At 41.0% G+C, this 23,903-nt stretch overlaps 1 protein-coding gene across 1 annotated transcript in view; it reads left to right on the plus strand.

Moving 5' to 3' along the window:
* The first annotated feature begins 272 nt into the window (after nucleotides 1-272).
* Nucleotides 273-23,903, plus strand: part of LOC139550713 (TGF-beta receptor type-1-like) — a 47,309-nt gene continuing 23,678 nt past the window's right edge. Inside the window, exon 1 of the mRNA XM_071361807.1 lies at nucleotides 273-408. Coding sequence (XP_071217908.1) covers nucleotides 333-408 — 76 coding nt within the window. The 5' untranslated portion in view covers nucleotides 273-332. The remainder of the gene's footprint in view (nucleotides 409-23,903) is intronic.

Here is a 23,903-nt window from a genome sequence, read left to right on the forward strand (position 1 = left end):
GAATGATATGTTAGATGAGCAGGTGTCCACATACGTTTGGTCATGTAGTGTATGTTGACACTGCCATGTTAATCTGAGCCTTGCTGTTGGGAAACCACTACAGTGTCCGACTTTCGGCTGTCGCAGATGCACCTTCCCTGACTTCATTCACCGATTTTCTGCAAGCTTAAACACGCCCAGTGTGAAAGGGGTTGGGTATGAGAGAGGGGTTAAGGGCGGTTGGGGGTGTTCCATGTGGGCGGGGTATTTTCGCGTTGTTGGCAATCAGACCATTTTTTTCCTCCAAGCAAAGAATACAGAAGTTGGTGAGAAATTGCCCAGGGTAATTTGTTATGACAATGGATACAATACGCTATTATTTCATATTTTTGGTCATGTTTCTTGGAGCAGGAATTCACATGTCCATCGGTAAGTGATGCAGACACTGCCGTATATGGCTTTAGACACAGAATTATGATTCTCAAGTTAGATTTTCTCACTTGGTTTTTGTTTTCAATAATTGTGTTTTCAAACATGGCGCAGGTCATGGGAACCGAGCTGCCAGGAATGTTTATTGTTAAGCAAATGACCAGGCGAGAAAGCGGGTGAGAGAACGAATAAAAAGTCACTTGCACGAAAATGGCCTCAGTTGCCTATAGTTTAGGACTAGGGGGTGCCATGGCCAGACATTTATATCCAGTTGTGTTGAAGTGGCTGATATGTTGTCTAGCAAAAGAGAGACTCGACAATTGCTCTCTTTCGGTACTTGGTCCATTTGTGACATCGCGCGCGGTGAAGTCGATTTGTCCAGTATATATTTTTTTGTCAACATAGTTGTTTGAGTCATAGCATAGGACGAGCAAAGCGAACCGAATGAATAGGATCGGCACATGTGAGCTGTTGAAAACGTGACAGTTTTATACTTGATACAATGTGATACAATTTCCAGATAATTATCATGGAAGCGTGATAGGCGACATTGTAGTCTATTGGATCATACAATGCATCCGCTTATTTGTTGAGGATGTGTAGTGTCTCTATAGAGATCTAAAAAGCTCGTCATAGCACTTGTCGAATACAACGAAATAAGTTATCTGAAGACATTAGTCCAAAGAGCACATTATCATCTAAAGTGTCTAAATAGTCGATTATTGATAAGGACTCACGTAGGTAGATCAATATGTAGCCTAGGCTAAGCCCATTTAGGCTATTTAACGTTAGATACACTGTTGCAAATAACTGACTACAGAATGACCCGTTTACCAGATACAAATTGTATGCTTTGATACAGAATATTGGAGACGTATCGATTCAAGACGTGGTGTTTCTGATAATTGACTAACAAGGAATGATTACTTAGCCTACCAAACATACTCTACGTGCCTGCTGATGCATCCATGGATGCTGGAGGCGCATGTAGCCTACGTTGACATTGTAACCCACGAGTTGTTGCCCGAGGCATCATTTTATATATTTTTCAGCTTCTCAATTGAAGCTTTGCTATAGCAAAATTACCTTGTTACAGTATAGTCATTATCTCGATTTCCAATTCTAAAATTGTGCAGGGAGTTTTTTTTTTATAACGGATGGATAGGCGATGTAGTCTAGAGATGAGAAGGTTATAGTTAATGAAGCCATAACGTGTTTAATCTTAATCGCGATCCAATTTACGGAGTAGGCTCGTGGAAACAAAGCATCCCATGTGTATGAGGAATGGTGATGGGCTCCATTTGTCCACTGATGGGCAGAGCTGAGAACGGCTCATCCACACATACCTTCAATGTACAGAGAGCACAAATTCTCCAGCACAAGCATCCCTGTGTAGGGTGTCTTGTAATGGATGACTAGAGGAGAGGAAAGCAGGGACATGATCAGAAACAGGATCTCGTTTTCTGCTGTAATATGTCATAGGTTCATAAATGAGTAATGTTATTTTGCATGGGTAGATCTCATCTGGTCCATGCCTATCAGTGTACTGTGCTGAGATGTGAATAGGTCTATACGTAATTTCCATAATGTCACTTACAAACCTATAGTCTACCATAGGGAATAAACCCTCCTCAGAGCCATTCCACAATGTGCACAGAGGGATGGAGTTCTGTGAACCAATTGAAGATGGGTCTTTCCATGTCATTTCAGCCATCCACAACGCCCACCATCTCAGATTGTATCTGTAGTTAGAAAGAGACAAGCTTAGCATTCCTGCAAAATTTTGTTGAAATATAATTTGATCTCTGATAAATTAGGGTAATTGATTCCACACAAATTGGCCATTTTTAAATTATAGGATTCATATGCTAATTCAGAGACTTTCCTCAATTGGCCCAGACCAGACCTAATATTTAATCCACTTTAGAATAAATCAATTTGATGTCACATGCGCCAAATACAGCAGGTGTGGACCTTACAGTGAAATGCTTACTTACAAGCTCTTAACCAACAATGCAGTTAAGAAAAATAGAAATATAACAAATAATTAATGAGCAACAATAAACTAACAGTAGCGAGGCTAATATACAGGGAGTACCGGTACAGAGTCAATGTGTAGGGGCACGGGTTAGTTGAGGTAATTGAGGTAATATGTACATGTAGGTAGAGGTAAAGTGACTATGCATGGATAATAAACAGAGTAGCAGCAGCGTAAAAATGGGGTGTGGGGACAATGCAAATAGTCAGGGTAGCCATTTGATTAACTGTTCAAGAGTCTTATGGCTTGGGGGTTGAAGCTGTTAACTTCTTTGGGACTGGGGGGCAGTGTTGAGTAGCTTGGATAAAAATGTGCCCAGAGTAAACTGCCTGCTACTCAGTCCTAAAAGCTAGAATATGCATATCATTAGTAGATTTGGATAGAAAACCCTCTGAAGTTTCTAAAACTGTTTGAATGATGTCTGTGGGTATAACAGAACTCATATGGCAGGCAAAAACCCGTGAAAATATTCAACCAGGGAGTGGGAAATCTGAGGTTTGTAGTTTTTCAAGTCTTTGCCTATCGAATATACAGTGTCTATGGGGTCATATTGCACTTCCTAAGGCTTCCACAACATGTCAACAGTCTTTAGAACCTTGTTTGATACTTCTACTGTGAAGGATGGGGGAATAAGAGCTGATTGAGTCAGGGGTCTGGCAGAGTGCCACGAGCTCAGTCTCGTGCGCTCCCGTGAGCGTTAGCTGCGTTCCATTGCATTTCTACAGACAAAGGAATTCTCCAGTTGAAACATTATTGAAGATTTATGATAAAAACATCCTAAAGATTGATTCTATACTTCGTTTGACATGTTTCTACGAACTGTAATATGACTTTTCGTCTGAACTTTCGCCTGGACTTGCCCGCGCCTCCTGAGTTTGGATTTGTGTACTAAACGCGTGAACAAAAAGGAGGTATTTGGACATAAATTATGGACTTTATCGAACAAAACAAACATTTATTGTTGAACTGGGATTCCTGGGAGTGCATTCTGATGAAGATCATCAAAGGTAAGTGAATATTTATAATGCTATTTCTGACTTCTGTTGACTCCACAACATGGCGGGTACCTGTATGGTTTGTTTTTGTGTCTGAGCGCCGTACTCAGATTATTGCATGGTGTGCTTTTTCCGTAAAGTTTAAAAAAAAATCTGACACAGCGGTTGCATGAAGGAGAAGTTTATCTATAATTCCATGCATAACAATTGTCTCTTTTAGCAATGTTTATTATGAGTATTTCTGTAAATTGATGTGGCTCTCTGCAAAATCACCGGATGTTTTGGAGGCAAAACATTACTGAACATCGCGCCAATGTAAACTAAGATTTTTGGATATAAATATGAACTTTATCGAACAAAACATGCACGTATTGTGTAACATGAAGTCTTATGAGTGTCATCTAAGGAAGATCATCAAAGGTTAGTGATTAATTTGATCTCTATTTCTGCTTTTTGTGACTCCTCTCTTTGGCTGGAAAAATGGCTGTGTTTTTCTGTGACTAGGTGCTGACCTAACATAATCGTTTGGTGTGCTTTCGTTGTATAGCCTTTTTGAAATCGGACACTGTGGCTGGATTTACAACAAGTTTATCTTTTAAAATGGTGTAAAATACTTGTATGTTTGAGGAATTTTAATTATGGGATTTCTGTTTTGAATTTGGCGCCCTGCTGTTGTTGAGGTGGGACGCTAGCGTCCCGAATATCCCAGAGATGTTAAGAAGACTTTTTGACCTAAACTAGGCGCTCCGGTACCGCTTGCCGTGCAGTAGTAGAGAGAACAATCTATGACTAGGGTGGCTGGAGTCCTTGGCAATTTTTTGGGCCTTCCTATGACACCGACTGGTATAGAGGTCCTGGATGGCAGGAAGCTTGGTGTACTGGGCCGTACACACTACCCTCTGTAGTGCCTTTCGGTCAGAGGCCGAGCAGTTGCCATACCAGGCGGTGATGCAACCAGTCAGGATGCTCTCGATGGTGCAGCTGTAGAACTTTTTGAGCATGTGAGGACCTGTGCCAAGTCTTTTCAGTCTTCGGAAGGGGGAATAGGCGTTATCGTGCCCTCTTCACAACTGTCTTGGTGTGTTTGGACCATGATGGTTTGTTGGTGATGTGGACACCAAGGAACTTGAAGCTCTCAACCTACTCCACTACAGCCCTGTCAATGAGAATGGGGGTGTGCTCGGCCCTCCTTTTTCTGTAGTCCACAATCATCTCCTTTGTCTTAATCACGTTGAGGGAGAGGTTGTTATCCTGGCACCACACTGCCAGGTCTCAGCCTATAGGGAGGAGGTCAGTCTCATCATTGTCAGTGATCAGGCCTACCACTGTTGTGTAGTCAGCAAACTTAATGATTGTGTTGGAGTCGTACTTGGCCATGCAGTCATGGGTGAACAGGGAGTACAGGAGGGGACAGAGCACGCACCCCTGGGGGGCTCCTGTGTTGAGGTTCAGCATGGCAGATGTGTTGTTACCTACCCTTACCACCTGGGGGCGGCCCGTCTGGAAGTCCAGGTCCAGGATCCAGTTGCAGAGGGAGGTGTTTAGTCCCAGGATCCTTAGCTTAGTGATAAGCTTTGAGGGCACTATGGTTTTGAACGCTGCGCTGTAGTCAATAAATAGCATTCTCATGTAGGTGTTCATTTTGTCCAGGTGGGAAAGGGTAGTGTGGAGTGCAATAGAGATTGCATCATCTGTGGATCATACCGCACAACAGCCCTGCCGCATCTGACAAGCGTTGGAGCCGGTGTAGTACGATTCAATCTTAGTCCTGTATTGATGCTTTGACGGTTTGTTGGAGGGCATAGCGGGATTTCTTGTGTCCGGGTTAGTGTCCCGCTCTTTGAAACCGGCAGCTCTACCCTTTAGCTCAGTGAGGATGTTGCCTGTAATCCATAGCTTCTGGTTGGGGTATGTACGTACGGTCACTGTGGGGACGACGTCATCGATGCACTTATTGATGAAGCCAGTGACTTATGTACTCCTCAATGCCATTGGAAGAACCCCAGAACATATTCCAGTCTGTGCTAACAAAACAGTCTTTTAGCTTAGCATCTGTGTCCTCTGACCACTTCCTTATTGAGTGAATCACTGGTACTTCTTGCTTTAGTTTTTGCTTGTAATTTTACCTTTATTTAACTAGGCAAGTCAGTTAAGAACAAATTCTTATTTTCAATGATGGCCTAGGAACAGTGGGTTAACTGCCTTGTTCAGGGGGCAGAACGACAGATTTTTACCTTGTCAGCTCGGGGATTTGATCTCGCAACCTTTACGGTTACTAGTCCAACGCTCTAACCACTAGGCTACCTGCCGCCCCATAATGCAGGAATCAGATTTGTTATGGTCAGATTTGCCAAATGGAGGGCGAGGTAGAGCTTTGTAGCTGTCTGTGTGTGGAGTAAAGGTGGTCCAGTTTTGTTTTTTCCCCCTCTGGTTGCACATTCTACATGCTGGCAGAAATGAGGTGAAACAGATTTCAGTTTCCCTGCATTAAAGTCCTCGGCTTCTAGGAGCGCCGCCTCTGGGTGATCATTTTTCTGATTTCTTAGGGCCCTATACAGCTCGTTGAGTGCCGTCTTAGTGCCAGCATTGGTTTGTGGTGGTATATAGACAGCTACGAAAAATATTCAGTTGAAGTCAGAAGTCTTACGTACACCTTAGCCAAATACATTTAAACTCAGTTTTTCACAATTCCTGACATTTAATCCTAGTAAAAAATGCCCTGTCTTAGGTCAGTTAGGATCACCACTTTATTTTAAGAATGTGAAATGTCAGAATAATAGTAGAGGGAATAATTTATTTCAGCTTTTATTTCTTTCATCACATTCCCAGTGGGTCAGAAGTTTACATACACTCAATTAGTATTTGGTAGCATTGCCTTTAAATTCTTTAACTTGGGTCAAACGTGTCGGGTAGCCTTCCACAAGCTTTCTACAATAAGTTGGGTGAATTTTGGCCCATTCCTCCTGACAGAGCTGGTGTAACTGAGTCAGGTTTATAGGCCTCCTTGCTCGCACAAGCTTTTTCAGTTCTGCCCACACATTTTTTATGGGATTGAGGTCAGGGCTTTGTGATGGCAACTCCAATACCTGGACTTTGTTGTCCTTACGCCATTTTGCCACAACTTTGGAAGTATGCTTGGGGTCATTGTCAATTTGGAAGACCCATTTGCAACCAAGCTTTAACTTCCTGACTGATGTCTTGAGATGTTGCTTCAATATATCCACATAATTTTCCTACCTCGTGATGCCATCTATTTTAGTGAAGTGCACTAGTCCCTCCTGCAGCAAAGCACCCCCACAACATGATGCTGCCACCCCCGTGCTTCACGGTTGGGATGGTTTTCTTCGGCTTGCAAGCGTCCCCCTTTTTCCTCCAAACATAATGATGCTCATTATGGCCAAACAGTTCTATTTCATTCATCAGACCAGAGGACATTTCTCCAAAAAGTACGATCTTTGTCCCCATGTGCAGTTGCAAACCATAGTCAGGCTTTTTTGTGGTGGTTTTGGAGCAGTGGCTTCTTCCTTGCTGAGAGGCCTTTCAGGTTATGTCGATATAGGACTCGTTTTACTGTGGATATAGATACTTTTGTATCTGTGAAGATGCTGGAGGAAACAATGTCCTTTTGCTGTTGTCCTGGGATTGATTTGCACTTTTCACACAAAAGTACGTTCATCTCTAGGAGACAGTCTCCTTCCTGAGCGGTATGACGGCTGCGTGGCGCCATGGTGTTTATACTTGCGTACTATTGTTTGTACAGATGAACGTGGTACTATCAGGCGTTTGGAAATTGCTCCCAAGGATGAACCAGACTTGTGGAGGTCTACAATTTTTTTTCTCCAAGGTCTTGGCTTATTTCTTTAGATTTTTCCATGATGTCAAGAAAAGAGGCACTGAGTTTGAAGGTAGACCTTGAAATACATCCACAGGTACACCTCCAATTGACTTAAATTATGTCAATTAGCCTATCAGAAGCTTATAAAGCCATGATATTATTTTCTGGAATTTCCAAGCTGGCACAGTCAACTTAGTGTATGTAAACTTTTGACCCACTGGAATTGTGATACAGTGAAATAATCTGTCTGTAAACAATTGTTGGAAAATGACTTGTGTCATGCACAAAGTAGATGTCCTAACCAACTAAACCAACAAAACTATAGTTTGTTAACAAGAAATTGGTGGAGTGGTTGAAAAACGAGTTTTAATGACTCCAACCTAAGTGTATGTAAACTTCCGACTTCAACTGTAGATAAACTCTTGGTATATAGTGTACTTCACAGCCTATAATGGTATACTCTACTTCAGGTGAGCAAAACCTCGAGACTTCCTTAATATTAGATTTTGTGCACCAGCTGTTATTTACAAATAGACACACACCACCAACCCTTGTCTTACCATAGGCAGCTGTTCTATCTTGCCGATGGACCGAAAACCCTGCCATCTGTATGTTATCCATGTCGTTATTCAGCCACGACTCAGTAAAACATAAGATATTAGAGTTGTCCCGTTGGTAGGATGTCCTTGATCGGAGCTCATCCATTTTGTTATCCAATGATTGCACGTTGGCTAATAGGACTGTTGGTAGAGGGGGTTCAATCACTCTCCTCCGAATTCTCAGAAGGCAGCCCGAACTCCACTCCCCTTTTCTCCAAATTACGGGGATTTGGGCCCGTTCCTGAGAAATAAGTATATAATTCGCGTCGGACTCGTTAAAGAAAAAAATCGTATTTGTCCAGTTCGAGGTGGGTAATCGCTGTTCTCATGTCCAGAAGTTATTTTTGGTCATAAGTGACAGTAGCAGCAACAATATGTACAAAATTAGTTACACACAATGCAGAAAAATTAACAAAATAGCACAGTTGGTTAGGAGCACGTAAAACGACAGCCATCCCCTCCGGCGCCATTCTTCAAATAAGGCTGTAACATAACAAAATGTGGAAAGAGGGAAGGGGTCTGAATACTTTCCGAATGCACTGTATGTGGTGTGTTTTTCATTGCCCAGAAAACTTAGGAGGCCAAATAAAACCACAATTTGGCCCACAGGCCGCCAGTTGGGGAACCCTGCTTTAGACATATGAGTTACCACACGTCTACTGAATTAGGTAAATCAGCTTTTGGTTTGTTCCACAAACAATGTTTTGGTGTTTCTAGGGCAGTTCAGAAAGCTGATTGAGGACCTTATTACCAAGGAATGTGTTTTGTGTGTATTATTTTGATTTGGGTATTTTCTGCAATTTATGTAATTCAGGGCTCATCTGTTAGACCTTGGTCTCAGTAAGATTCCCAGATAAAATAAAGGTTCAATAAAAAAATAATATTCAATAAATCTAGTACACATCTGATTTGTATACAGTATCAGCCCATCAACGAGCATACAGTATCAGCTCTCTGTCTGACAAGTGGTATGGAGCTGCGGCTCGTAGTATTGTTTCTATTCATCCTATGTAATGCATTCTTAGGGAATTGTATGTTTTTTTCCCCCTGTTAAGAGAAATTAGTCAATGAAGGTAGGTTTATGTCCCATCCTAGTTCCTGATATTACCAGGTTCTGACCACTAGATGGTGGTGTTCCTGTTATTAGGTGGGGGGGTTTTGCGGGGAGATGTAAATTACAAAATGACATTGGTTTTCTTACCCTGTAAGTAGTCTATGGACAAGGTACAACAGCAACCCATGCTTTGGTATTGTTTACCTGGCCATTGTTTCAAATGCTAACTTTTTAGCATTTGTCACACATCCAATGCAAGTCCATTAAGGCTTACCCGATTTAGTCGATTGTTTGATCGATAGGCTGTTGGTCGACCAGGATAATTTTGTTTTGTAGAGCAGTGGCAAATATATATGTAAAAAAAATTATGGCACACGAGACACCTGTCTGAATTCCGCCTTTCTGAGTGGACTAATCCATTGCGGAGGCCATGAGGGTGGCACACCAGTATCAGCAGTAGTACATCATTTCTAATCTCCAATGTTTGTTTGGTTCCGGTAACTTCTTTTAATCCATTAAATGTATTATTATTATTATTATTACTACACTCTTATCGTTGTCATTGTAGGAGTGGACACGTTGTGAAGCAGAGGGCACAAACTAGGCTACACTTGTGAGGAAAAAGTTTTGGTATTATTTCATTCCATTTATTCATTGTCTTTTGTTTGGAGCACTCCTGTCAATCTTGAGTAAGGACACTCACCTCTGATTACACTTAGAACTAGGGCTTGGCTACCTGGCCTGCATGCAAATGTAGGCTCATAAATGTGCCCATTTGGGTATCTGACACTATTTCTGATTGAGAAGCTCCACAGTGATGGTGAGTTAAGACAAAGTAATTTTTTATTTGCTTCAAAAAGCAAGTAAATCCATTATAAAAGGCTGAGGAATTATTGTCAATTTGAAAAATCTTTCCAGCTCTCTCCCTTTCGATAACCACTCAGCATGAAAGGGGGAAAAATGTCATGCTCTGATCCAGTGGAAATGTAATAAAAAAGGCCTACCTGATTACTTCTTATCACTTGCGCAAATAACCTAAAACTGTGTCTGTTTGTCAGGAGCTCACTGGCATGGGAAACTGAGGGCCCAGAATACTTTATACAATGTTGCAAGTTTGCTAGTGCAAGCTTCAGGCCAGGCCCAAGTTAATAGTTGATACAACATTTCAAGTTCCTTGCAGACTGGCCAGTCATAGCCAATGCGATTTATAGGATATTTATTTTTACCAGGATATTTTCTACTTGGGGGCTGCAATGTTTTTATTTGTTGGCTTTATGTAGGCTACTTGTACTTCTTGGCAATGGCAATAGAAGTTACTTTTAGATTTGAATCGTGATAACTTGGCACTCCAAAAGCGTAATGGCTGAATTTGCGAAGGCCAGCCGCAGCGGGAGGAGGAGGAGTACCGTCGGGTCGGGAACTGATTTCTTTTCAGCTGGCCATGATTGGGAGTACCATAGGGCGGCGCACAATTGGCCCAGCGTCGTTAGGGTTTGGCCGGGGTAGGCCATCATTGTAAATAAGAATTTGTTCTTAAGTGGCTTGCCTAATTAAATAAAAATAAATCTCTGACTCCCTCTTCAGTAATTTGTGTATTTTTTAATTGCTGCGCTTACAGCATCAGACAAAGTAGCCTACATTTTATTCAAACATAGGGTGTGTCTATATATTGACAAATCCACGGTTTCCATTTTTTACCAATCAATTGATCGAAAAAAATAGACCACTCTTGGTCGACCAAGCTTTAAAAAAATGTTGGAGGGGGGCAGCCCAAAAGTCAATGGTACTTATATTAGCACGCAAACAGAACTGATTCTGTATACTTGTTGGGATTGGGGATTCCATTTCTTTGGAATCCTCATGTCTTACTCATTACTCAACACCTCAGGGGTGTGTACTTAGTTCACTTCTGTACTCCCTGTTCACCCACGACCAAACATGACTCCAACACCATTAAGTTTGCTGACGACACAACAGTGGTAGGCCTGATCACCAACAACGACGAGACATCCTATAAGGATGAGGTCAGAGAACTGGCAGTGTGGTGCCAGGACAACAACCTCTCCCTCAATGTGAGCAAGACAAAGAAACTAATCGTGGACTACAGGAAAAGGTGGTCCGAACAGGCCCCCATTAACATCAACGGGCTGTAGTGAGCTGGTCGAGTGAGCTGGTCGAGAGTTTCAAGTTCCTTGGTGTCCACATCACCAATGATCTATCATGGTCCAAACACATCAAGACAGTCGTGAAGAGGGCACAACAAAACTTTTTCCCACTCAGGAGACAAAAGATTTGGCATGGATCCCCAGATCCTCAAAAAGTTCTACAGCCACACCATCGAGAGCATCCTGACCGGTTGCATCACTGCCTGGTATGACAACTGCTCAGCATCTGACCGTAAGGCACTACAGAGGGTAGTACATACGGCCCAGTACATCACTGGGGCCAAGCTTCCAGTAATCCAGGACCTATATAATAGGCGGTGTCAGAGGAAAGCCCATAAAAGTCCAGTCACCCGCACGGCAAGCGGTACCGGAGCGCCAAGTCTAGGACCAAAAGGCTCCTTAACAGCTTCTACCCCCAAGCCATAAGACTACTGAACAACTAATCAAATGGCCATCGGACTATTACATTGACACCTCCCCCCTTCCATTTGTTTTGTACATAGTCACTTCACCCCTACTTACATGTACAAATTACCTCTAACCTGTACCTGTACACTGACTCGGTACCGGTACCCCCTGTATATAGCCTCGTTATTGTTATGTTATTGTGTTTTATATTTTTTTGCTTTATTTGGTAAATATTTTATTAACTCTTCTTGAACTGCACTATTGGTAAAGGGCTTGTAAGTAAGCATTTCACGGTTAGGTCCATACATGTTGTATTTTGCGCATGTGACAAAGTTTGATTTGATTAACCACGTTTCCATCCACATCATACTGTATTAATAAAATCACAACAGCTGTGATGGAAACAGGAATTTTCGGTAATGCAGACAGATTCTACATGGTGAGATCTTTTTGTGTCAGTAAAATGAATTGTGCGAGAAATGTCGGTGGAAACGCCATATAATAACCATCATATCGAAGTAACTTTGGAGTCACGTGATATGGTGTGTGTGTGGTCCTCCCACTACGACTCGGGAAAGCATGCTGTTTATTAGGCTACAGATGAAATAAGTTATGATGAACTTCACAGGGTGGTGAAAGTGCACGGGGATGAGCTTGATACTCCTTTCCTATAAATATCGAGGGTCTTATTCTGGTGACATGATGATCGATGCTTGAATGCCGTATGACAAAAATATTCTTGCTCTTATCCATAGTAATCTCATCCATGTAAACTAGCCTACTTGCTGTATATGCAAGCTGTTGGCTAGAGAGCACCTGCTACAGTATTTAACACAAACATTAGAGTTGAAAATACAATGGAAACACTTAACTTTTATTAGGTACATGAATTTAAGTGAAAAGTACATTGTGTACACCATGTCATCACGCACTGATTTTTATCCAGAACAAGCGCGTTTGGTGGAAATGCACCACTGGTAGGAAAATGTGCAAATTTTCTTTTATACGGATTTTGAATTTTCACAAATCTGTCGTCAACTGGATGGAAACATATCTATTGTTAGACATTTTTGTTGATCCAAATCAGATATTATGTACTTTAATATTTATTGAATATTATATGAATCCTTTAATTTAAAATGGCCAATTTGGGTGCAATCATTTAGCTTAATTTACCAGAGAAAATTCTATTTCAACAAAATAATGTTGCAAAAATGCTAGTCTTATGTTTCTTGCAGAAATTATTTCAGAACAATCTGAGCCCAAATACAATTTTATTGGTCGTGTACACAATTTAGCAGGTTTTGTGGCGGGTGCAGCGAAATGCTTATTTTCAATCAATACAGTAAATGTCTACAAAATAATAAACTATGAGACGGTGGGTGTCAATCCTTTCTTGTGTTTTTTCAGATGAAACGACACAGATTTCACATCAATTGACACAACCATCGTTTAGGTACTTTGTCAACCAATATTTCTCATCAACAAAGGCTTTGTTAGTGAATGCTTCTGCTCCACATATTGAATAAAGCTGGTCGGGCCATTTCAAATTTATAGAATTTCTTACATTTTTATTTCGTAACATCAGCCTCAAGGACACATATTTTGGTCTCACAAAGGCTTTGTTAGCTGTCCACAAAGCTAGAATATTTCAGCCAACAAAGCATTTACCATACTTTTTTTGTGAATTGTTTGGGCTGTTCTATCCTTGACACTGCTGTTTAGAAATAGCCTAAAAATAAGAAATAGCCACTGCACTATATTTGTGAGTGCTGCTAACCTCTACATTCATTATGTAAGTGTTCAATGTCCTTGGTGACAGGCAATGGGTAAAGCAAGAGCCATAGGCTAGATGGATATTCTATATGACTGGGTAAAGCCTTCGGATTCTGCACAGGCACTAGGCATATGCAGACAGACCACATAAAAAGCATATCCCACTATCTGACAGAATTAGGTTGTTGGGTCTAACTGTTGGCAGAAACACTTGAAGCCTTGGTTTCTATTGGGTGCGTTCATGGCTAGGTTTGGATTACTCTGTAGTGCTTATCATTTTCATGACAGGCTATAGACGGGTTGTTTGTTTAGCAACAAAACAGACGCATGCTCAACTATGGGGCAAAACTGACTAGGTTGGCTTAGTGTTGACAACATGTAGACAATATTTAGTCTCAAATGTTTATTGAAAACATAAATACATTTGCACAATGAGCACTTGTCTCTCAAATACATTGTTAGTTTTTGGTTCGCTAGCCAGCGAATTTGAGCCATATTACCATAGATGTGACATCAGTCAAAACAAGACATGGACAAGAACAAGATGAAACTAGCTGAAACGAGCCACCTACATTCCCCAGGTGGCAGCTTCTTGTCATTGTTGCTAGATACACTACAGTGTGTTCGGCTATTCGGCTATTTCAGCCACACCGTTGCTGACAGGTGTATAAAATCGAGCACACGGCCATGCAATCTTCGTAGACAAACATTGGCAGTAGAATGGCCTTACTGAAGAGCTCAGAGACTTTTAAAGTGGCAACGTCATAGGATGCCACCTTTCAGTTTGTCATATTTCTGCCCTGCTAAGCTGCCCCGGTCAACTGTAAGTGTTGTTATTGTGAAGTGGAAACGTCTAGGAGCAATAACAGCTCAGCAGCGAAGTGGTAGGCCACACACGCTCACAGAACAGGACCGCCAAGTGCTGAAAATCTTCTGTCCTCGGTTGCAACACTCACTACCAAGTTCCAAACTGCTTCTGGAAGCAACGTCAGCACAATAACTGTTCGTCAGGCGCTTCATAAAATGGGTTTCTGTGGCCGAGCGGTCGCACACAAGCCTAAGATCACCATGCACAATGCCAAGAGTCGGCTGGAGTAGTGTAATGCTCGCCGCCATTGGACTCTGGACCAGTGGAAATGTGATGAATCACGCTTCACCATCTTGAAGGAAGAATCTGAGTTTGGCGGATGCCAGGAGAACGCTATCCACCCCAATGCATAATGCCAACTGTAAAGTTTGGTGGACGAGGAGGAATAATGGTCTGGGGCTGTTTTTCATGGATTGGGTTAAACCCTTAGTTTCATTGAAGGGAAATCTTAACGCTACAGCATGCAGTGACATTCTAGAAGATTCTGTGTTTCCAACTTTGTGGCAACAGTTTGGGGAAGGCCCTTTCCTGTTTCAGCATGGCAATGTCCCCGTGCACAAAGCGAGGTCCAGACAGAAATAGTTTGTCGAGATCAGTGTGTAAGAACTTGAACACTTTTTGGGATGAATTGGAACACCGACTGCGAGCCAGGCCTAATCGCCCAACATCAGTGCCCGACCTTACTAATTTTCTTGTGGCTGAATGGAAGGAAGTCCCCCCCTGCAATGTTCCAACATCTAGTGGAAAACCTTCCCAGAAGAGTGGAGGCTTTTATGGCTGCAAAGGGGGGACCAACTCTATATTAATGCCCATGATTTTGGAATGAGATGTTAAACGAGCAGGTGTTCACATACTTTTGATCATGTAGTATATGTTGATCTGAGCCTTGCTGTTGGAAAACCACTACAGTGTCTCACTTTCGGCTGTCGCAGATGCCCTTCCCCTGACTATATTAACCGACTTTCAACTACAATCAGCCCGCTTGAACACACCCAGTGTGAGTGAGAAGGGGTTGGGTATGACTGAGCGGTTAGGGGTGTTCCATGGGGGTGGGGTATATTTGTGTTGTTGGCCAATCTGACAATTTTTCTTTTTTCCTCAACGCAAAGACTACAGAAGTTGAGCGTGATTGATTGCCCAGAGTAATTTGGTATGACAATGGATACAATGCGCGGTTTCTTGAAGCAGCCATTCACATATCCATCGCTAAGTGATCCAGTCACTGCCGTATATGGCTTTAGACACAGAATTGTGATTCTCAAGTTAGATTTTCTCACTTGCTTTTTGTTTTCAAGAATTGTGTTTTCAAACATGACGCAGGTCATGGAGAACCGAGCTGCCAGGAATGTTTATTGTTAAGCAAATGAGAAAGCGGGGGAGAGAACAGTGGGCTGAGAAGAACTCCTGTGTTCACAACTCAACATTCGCTTTCCACATCATGACATTTTAATACTCTATCCCTGTTCTGGATAAAACTTTACATTTACTTTCCCTGTCTCTAAATATTCAAATTGAGAGAAGGACAGGAGAGTTTGACACTGCTCCCAGCCTGGTGTTACTTTTCATCTAGTTTCTCTCTGTTCAATAGCTTTTGTCTGTTGAGGAAGAAGACAAGCTGTCAGGACATTCCATATTCAGGGTAATTCTCTGTGTGTAGAACTACGTTGAGCTCAGTAATAGTGTTTTGATTTACAAAGACCTGTTCTTGTTCTCAGTTGAAATGCTCACCTGTGTGCAGGCAGATCCCAAATTGCACCCTATTCCTTATAGGAAATATGGTGCCATTTGGGAGTGGGATGTAGCCATAGTTTGTCAGCTGGATAAATATTTAATCATGTTATTCCAGATTTATTCATAAGTGGTGCCTGTGAATCGAGACCGTCTGTCTGTGCACTGCCAACAACTATAACAAGTTAAACTGACATGTTATTTAGTTTCACATTTCCAAACAAGTGTACAAGTGCCTTACAGCTCAGCATTTCTCCACTCGCAAAAAAATGAATTAAACTAAGCAGGTTAGGGTTTTTATTGTACTTGGACCAACTCGGGAAATAATGTTTCCTCTGAAATTGGTTGTGTTGGTTGGTGTGCTATAAGGACAATATGGTTTGCCAGGACAGGGGAAAGTGGAAACACAAACGTGATCTCAGAAGTACATTGTTAGCATTGTAGGATTCCGCAGTATTCAAATATCCTTTTACCCTTGAGCAAAGCAATTTTATATGAATTATCGATTCATATAAAATAATTATAGAGGAGCAAAGACTGCTCTTTAGAGACTGACAACACAAAGTCACTAAGCTAAAGGCAAAACATTGGGTGTTTTCTCGAAATGCATACTTCCGTGTTCCGAGCACGCAAATTGGAGTATAGCAGGGTCGGAGTATGAGTCCAAATCATAGTAAGTCTATAGGGCTAACTGGCTAGCTCCTACTGTTAGCTAGCCAGATTACCATGAATAATTCTTAGCTAGCTACCCACAACGATTTGACATGCCTAACTTGCATAACATTAGTTTTAGGTCATTGTTGCGTGTTGAACTATCTGGTTAGCTATATTTTAATCGTAATATTGTAGCTAACTGATAGTTATGAAGTCAAATGTTTGCTTTGTGTACTGTATATCATGTTTAGTCTTTATTGCTATTTTCCTGGCTGGAAGAAGGTTCAGTGAATGAATAAGTCCGTAGTAAGTCAACAGGGCTAACTAGCTGGTTAGCTAGCTACCTACGAACAATGTACATCTACCTTGCATAACCTTAGCTTTAGGTCGTTTTAGATAGCTAGATTATGATTCACATATAGCTAGCTGATAATTATGAAGTATAACTTTTGTTTTGCATATATCTTGTTTCATCTCTATTGTTGCCATTGTCTTGGCTAGAAGAAGGTTCAGTAAATGGGGAGGTGCAGTGTGAGGTAATATAGTAGGTGCTGCTCAAACAGTGGAGGCTGCTGAGAGGAGGACGGCTCATAGTAATGGCTGGAATGGCGTCAATGGAATGGTATCAAAGATGTGCTTTCCATGTGGTTGATACCATTTCATTAACTCCATTTCAGCCATTACTATGAGGCGTGCTCCCCTCAGCAGCCTCCACTGTTCTCAAATGTAATGTTTTATGCGTTCTCCACCCTCTTGTCCTCACAAGAACATACTCGAGAACATCCTCGAATAATGCACTCGGAGCATGGTAGTATGCATATTGACAAACACCCAATAATACTTCTAAAGACAATGTTTTCTCCCGAAACCACTGTCTAGAGGGCATATGGAGGAACATGTGTTTTTGAAAGCTTGTTTTGGAGTGGCTTCTCCATATGTGTGGCTGTCTTCCAGTTCAGTGTGACTCACAGGGTGGATTTGGAGAAGACCAGTGTCTGTACTAGGCTGACTTTTTTTTATTTTTCTCTCCAGACTTTGCTGTCTGTCACTTCCTCTACAGGCAGAGCAGGCGTATTGAATAATGCTTCAGCAGAAAACACATTCAGCAGAAGCCCAACAGATTCCATTAAAGTACATCAAGTCAAAAGATATACACTTGGCTTTGTGTTCCAGCTCTAAAATCTATCTAGGTTTGTGTTAAATTAGGTAATTTCAGTGTACTAGCATCAGCTAGTCTGAATAGGCTCACACTTACTGAATTACTCTGAGGTCCCTAAAGTCATGAATGGCCAAGGAACAGGCCACGACCAGACATCTGCTGAAATCAGGCCTTGCCACACACACACACACACACACACACACACACACACACACACACACACACACACACACACACACACACACACTGGTGAGGACAAAAGAGCTTCAATCAGGGTGATGGAGCAGAGCAGCAGGGCTGTGACCTGACTATGGAAATGAATGTAGAGCTGTCAGCTCAGCAGAGTCAGACACAGGGAGGGAGCAGCAGCTGATCAGTGTGACCAACACAACAACAGCGTCAGATTAAGATTAAACCTCTCTCTCTCTCGTGTGTCACAATTACCTCAATGTCCATTGTCCATGAGATGCCAGAAGCATCAGTGTGGATAGGTATTCTTGATTGTCACTTCTGTGAATCAAAGGTAATGGAGTTTGGTTATGGTAATTTCTGTTAATGCATTCAATATATATTATTATTCCTTTAACCGTTCTCATTATCAGAGTGGACACATTGTTTGCAGAGCGACACAACCTATACAACACAGGTTTGGTTTATTTCATTCCATTTTACGAGTTTTGTCAATTTAGTCATTTTCTTTTGTTTGTCTAGGCCTATAGGCTACCTGGCATGCATGCCATTGTAGGCATATAAGTGTGCCCATTTGGGGATCTGATAATATTTCTGATTGACTTAACACACCACCACTAATGACCTGTGGAGCTTCTCAAGGTAATGTTTTCTTCATCTCAAACGGCAAACGAACTAAGTCTGTTTTTACATCCATTGAGATTGACAATAGTTCCTCAATGTAGTTGTAAAATCTTTCCAGCTCTCTCCCTTTAGATAACCACTCAGTGTGAAAGGGAAAAATGTCATGCTCTAATCCAGTGGAAATTTAATAAAATAAGCCTACCTGATTATTTCTTATTAGTGCTTAACTTGGAGAGAAATAGGTTCTGGTACTCATTTTGGGTGCTGGTAAAGTTTGTATTTAGGTGCAGGAACTCCACAATACTTTTAAGCTAATATTGTATAAGAGGAACTGGAGTTCAAACAGTAGAACATTTGAGGTGTTGGTACTCTGCTCCGGTGAGCTCCTGTCCAAGTCAAGCACTGCTTCTTATCCCTTGCGCAAATAGCCTACAGCTGTGTCTGTCCCGAGCTCACTGGTGTGGGAAACTGAGGGCCCAGAATATTTTATACAATGTTGCAAGTTCAGCAATATTTTATACAATGTTGCAAATTCTTGCAAGATACAGGGACTCAAGTTAATAGTTGATACAATGTTTCAAGTTCAGGCCATGCAAAGCCAATGTGATTTATAGGATACCTGCAGGCTGCTGTTTTTATTTGTTGGCTTTATGTAGGCTATTTTTACACATTTGGCAATAGAAGTTACTTTTTAGGTTTATCATTTTAATTTAGATTTGGATAGAATTTTGATTAACCACATGACAATGATTTTGAGATATGAAGACTATTATAAATGAAATTAAACTGTTCCACGGAAAATGTAAACCATATCTGGCACGCAGATCGGTAGAAATGGTAACATAAATTGCCATTCCACATGAGAAAGCTTGCAGACTCCTCGTGTATCCTATTACCGGCAACTTCAGGAGAGTAGTGACAGAATCTGCGAAAGCCAGCAAGAGAGGGAGGAGAATGTTTGTTATGGTCAGGTGAAGTTTTTTTTCTTCTGGTTATATAGATCTCTGGCTCTCATCTTATTTCATCAAACAGTAAGCCTAAGGCATCAGATAAGCTCAATGCATATAGTTGATTTTATTAAAACACATAAGGTGTGTCAATATATGAAAAAATACACACACCATCTTTTCTACCAAACAATTGGTCGAAAGAGCAGGTGACTTTCGGTTGAACAATACAAAAAAAAATTCAGGGACAGTCCTAAAATAAGCACCTGTCTAGATAAGGTTCCACAGTTGACAGTGCATGTCGAAGGAGAAACTATACCCCGAAGTCCAAGGAACTCTCCGTCGATCTCAGAGATAAAATCAGGATGAGGCGTATATTTGGGGAAGGCTATAAAACAATTTCTAGTGTTGAAAGTTTCCAAGAGCACAGTGGTCTCCATTGGAAAATGGAAAAAAATATGGAACTACCCAGACTGCCAAGAGTTGGCTGTCCGACCAAACTGGGCAAGAAGCACCTTAGTCAGGGAGGTGTCCAAGCACCCAATAACCACTGACAGAACTACAGAGTTCCTTGGCTGAGATGGGAGAACCTGCCAGAAGGACAACAGTCTCTACAGCACTTCACCAATCTGAGCTTTATGGGAGAGTGGCCAGACGGAAGCCACTCCTGGGTAAAAAGGCACATGATAGCACGCCTGGAGTTTGCAAAAAGGCAGATGAAAGCCTCTGAGCATAAGGCAAAAGATTCTGTGGTCTAAGACAAATTGAGCTCTGGCCTAAATGCAAAGTGCTATGTTTGGAGAAGCAGGCACAGCTCATCACCTGTCCTAACACCATCTCTACCGTAAAGCATAGTGGTGGCAGCGTCATGCTATTGCGATGCTCTACCTTCTGGTAGATGGAAAGGCTTTCCCAAAAACGTTCTCAATTACATTTTAAACGTCCACACCAGTAGAAATCAACTTTTTCGAGCTGAAAGACGATGGCCAGAGCTTACCCATAATGTTGCACAACGATGTAATTCAGTAAGTCATAGTTTTAGTAAAAGTGTGATATATTCAGGCTTGAAGTGCCAAATCCAAATGTGTGACTTCGGATGTTTCCGGGAGTCTTGCCTGTCTTTTTCTATGAGATGTGCAAATTATTTTCAGCCTACTTTTCAGGGATGGGTTTTATATATTAATCATAAACACCTGCTGCAAAGTTCTTCCTATTCGCAAGTCATCTGTAGCCTTAGTTCACACTAGCTAAAACAACCACAAAGTCAAAATTTGCTATATCATACAAATTTTATGAAAAGAAAAAGGTTATGCTAAGGTTAGCAGTGCGGTTGAGTTAGGTTTAAAATCCAATTTTTAAGAGAAATGTAGAAATGTATTACTTTGTGGCTGTGTTAAGTAGTGACGACCCTACACTTGGTCGCCTTCCCATGGAGCCAATTAAAATAGGGTGTGCAAACTTTTGGCACCTCTCCTTTTTTACATGCAAATTATCATAATTCATGATCCATCAAATTTCACTTATTTGTTTTTAGTTAGTCTGCATATTTTTATTTTTTATAATAAATGGTAAAATTGCGTGATCTGACTGAATTTTAGAACGCCGCTCCCCCTGTCGCCCCAAGATGAATGATTTTGACCAATAATGTTTTAGGCAAATTCCCTTTGCATGGCCGGGTGTGCAGAGTTGGCTCAATCCATTGATCTTAAAGAAAAATCTCCACCCATCCGGGGCACCGGTCCATGCAAAACGAACTCGCCCATTATTTCAATACATGCTCCAAACCGTTCAGTGGTTATACTATCTATATTACCGGAGCTTATATTATTTTTATTTCTATGGCAGATTTGCGGCCGCAATTTTGATAATGCAATGAAATTTAGCTGTGCAATTTTGATAATCCATTAATATTTCCTTATTTTTACTATTTTCTACATTGTAGAATAATAGTGAAGACATAAACTATGAAATAACACATATGGAATCATATAGTAACCAAAAAAGTGTTGCGGAACCCCTTGCCAACAGCCAATAAAATTGCAGGGCGCCAAATACAAATCAACAAATCTCAAAAATCTAATTTCTCAAACATACAAGTATTAGGCACCATTTTAAAGATAGAATTCCCGTTAACCCAGCCACAGTGTCTGATTTCAAAAATGCTTTACAGCGAAAGCTCCACAAACGATTATGTTAGGTCACCACCAAGTCACCGAAAAACCCAGCCATTTTTCCCGCCAAAGAGAGGAGTCACAAAAAGCACAAATAGAGATCAAATTAATCACTAACCTTTGATCTTCATCAGATGACATTCATAGGACTTCATGTTACACAATACATGTATGTTTTGTTCGGTAAAGTTCATATTTATATCCAAAAATCTTATTTTACATTGGCGTGTTAGATTCAGTAGTTCCAAAACATGCAGTTATATTGCAGAGATCCACATGAATTCACAGAAATACTCATAATAAATGTTGATGAAAATACAGCTATTATACATGAAACTTTAGATACACTTCTCCTTAATGCAACCGCTGTGTCAGATTTCAAAAAAACTTTACGGAAAAAGCATAATCTGAGAACGGCGCTCAGAGCCCAAACCAGCCAGAGAAATCTCCGCCATTATGGGTCGTCAACATTATTCATAAATAGCATTAGAAATATTCACTTACCTTTGATGATCTTCATCATAATGCACTCCCAGGAATCGCAGTTCCACAATAAATGCTTGTTTTGTTCGATAATGTCCATCATTTATGTCCATTTATGTCCAATAGCTTCTTTTATTAGGGCGTTTGGTAAAAAATCCAAAAGCGCGATCTGGTCCATTCGGACAAAACGTTCAAAAAGTTATATTACAGGTCGAAGAAACTTGTCAAACTAAGTATAGAATCAATCTTTAGGATGTTTTTATCATAAAAGTTCAATAATGTTCCAACCGGAGAATTCCATTGTCTGTAGAAATGCACTGGAACGAGAGTAACCTCTCAAGTGAAAGCGCGTGACTGAGAACGAGGCTGTAGGCAGACCCCTTAGTAAAACAACTCCCATCCGGCCCCCCTTCACATGAGAAGCCTGAAACCACGTTCTAAAGACGGTTGACATCTAGTGGAAGCCTTAGGAAGTGAAAAATAACCCATAGCCCACTGTGTATTCGATAGGGGTGTTCAAAAACTACAAACCTCAGATTTCCCACTTCCTGTTTGGATTTTTTCTCAGGTTTTTGCCTGCCATATGAGTTCTGTTATACTCACAGACATCATTCAAACAGTTTTAGACTTCAGAGTGTTTTCTATCCAATACTAATAATAATATGCATATATTAGCATCTGGGAATGAGTAGGAGGCAGTTCACTCTGGGCACGCTATTGTACACTCTAAAAGTTTAGGCTAGGCGTCCCGCTAGCGGGACAACTTCCGGTGAAACTGGAGGGCGCGCAATTCAAATAAATAATCATTACAATTATGGATATTAAACATTTAGGAACATACAAGTGTCTTATATAGAGTAAAAGATTAAATTCTTGTTAATCTAACTGCACTCTCCAATTTACAGTAGGCTTTACAGCGAAAGCATGCCATGCGATTGTTTGAGGACGGCTACCCAACTTCAAAATATTATTCCACCGGCACAGGTTTCATAAATTCACAAATAGCGATTAGATATTCACTTACTTTTTGAAAATCTTCCTCCGATTTGTCATCCAAAGGGTCCCAGCTATACCATGTAGTGTCATTTTGTTTGATAAAATCCATTTTACATCCCAAAAAGTCTGTTTAGGTGGCGCAATCGATTTGAGTAATCCACTCGTTCAACATGCCAAGATAGGAATCTGAAAATCTTCCCCTAAACTTTGTTTCAACAAGTCAAAATACCTTTCTATTAAATCCTCAGATACTCTAAAATGTAATTAAACTATAATATTTTATACGGAAAGAAGTATGTTCAATAGGAAAACGATATTAGCAGGTGCGTGTCCTCGCGCGCTCATACACAAATTTCCAAGTCTGTGTCCCTGTACTATAACTCAATATTCTTCCACGTTTTGGAAGAAAGAAGCCTGAAACCTTGAACATTGAGTATTTTGACCAGTGTAAGCCATAGGAATTGCATCCTGAGAGCTAGATTTCAGAATGCCCTTATACTTTCCATTGTAAGAGCATGGGCTCTCTCTCAAAAAAAAAATCACGTTGGTTTTTCTTTGGATTTTCTCCTACCATATCTATTGTGTTATAGTCTCCTACATTATTTTAATATTTCTACAAACTTGAAAGTGTCTTCTTTCCAATGGTACCAATTATATGCATATCCTGGCTTCAGGGCCTGCGCAACAGGCAGTTTACTTTGGGTACGTCAGTCAGGCGGAAATTGAGAAAAAAGGACCCTAGCCCTAACACGTTTTTTTTAACTGAATTGGTGCTCCCATAACTTTCATTAGCTGGCTAAGGTTAG

Source organism: Salvelinus alpinus, chromosome 23 (assembly GCF_045679555.1).
Source record: "Salvelinus alpinus chromosome 23, SLU_Salpinus.1, whole genome shotgun sequence".
NCBI lineage: Eukaryota > Metazoa > Chordata > Actinopteri > Salmoniformes > Salmonidae > Salvelinus > Salvelinus alpinus.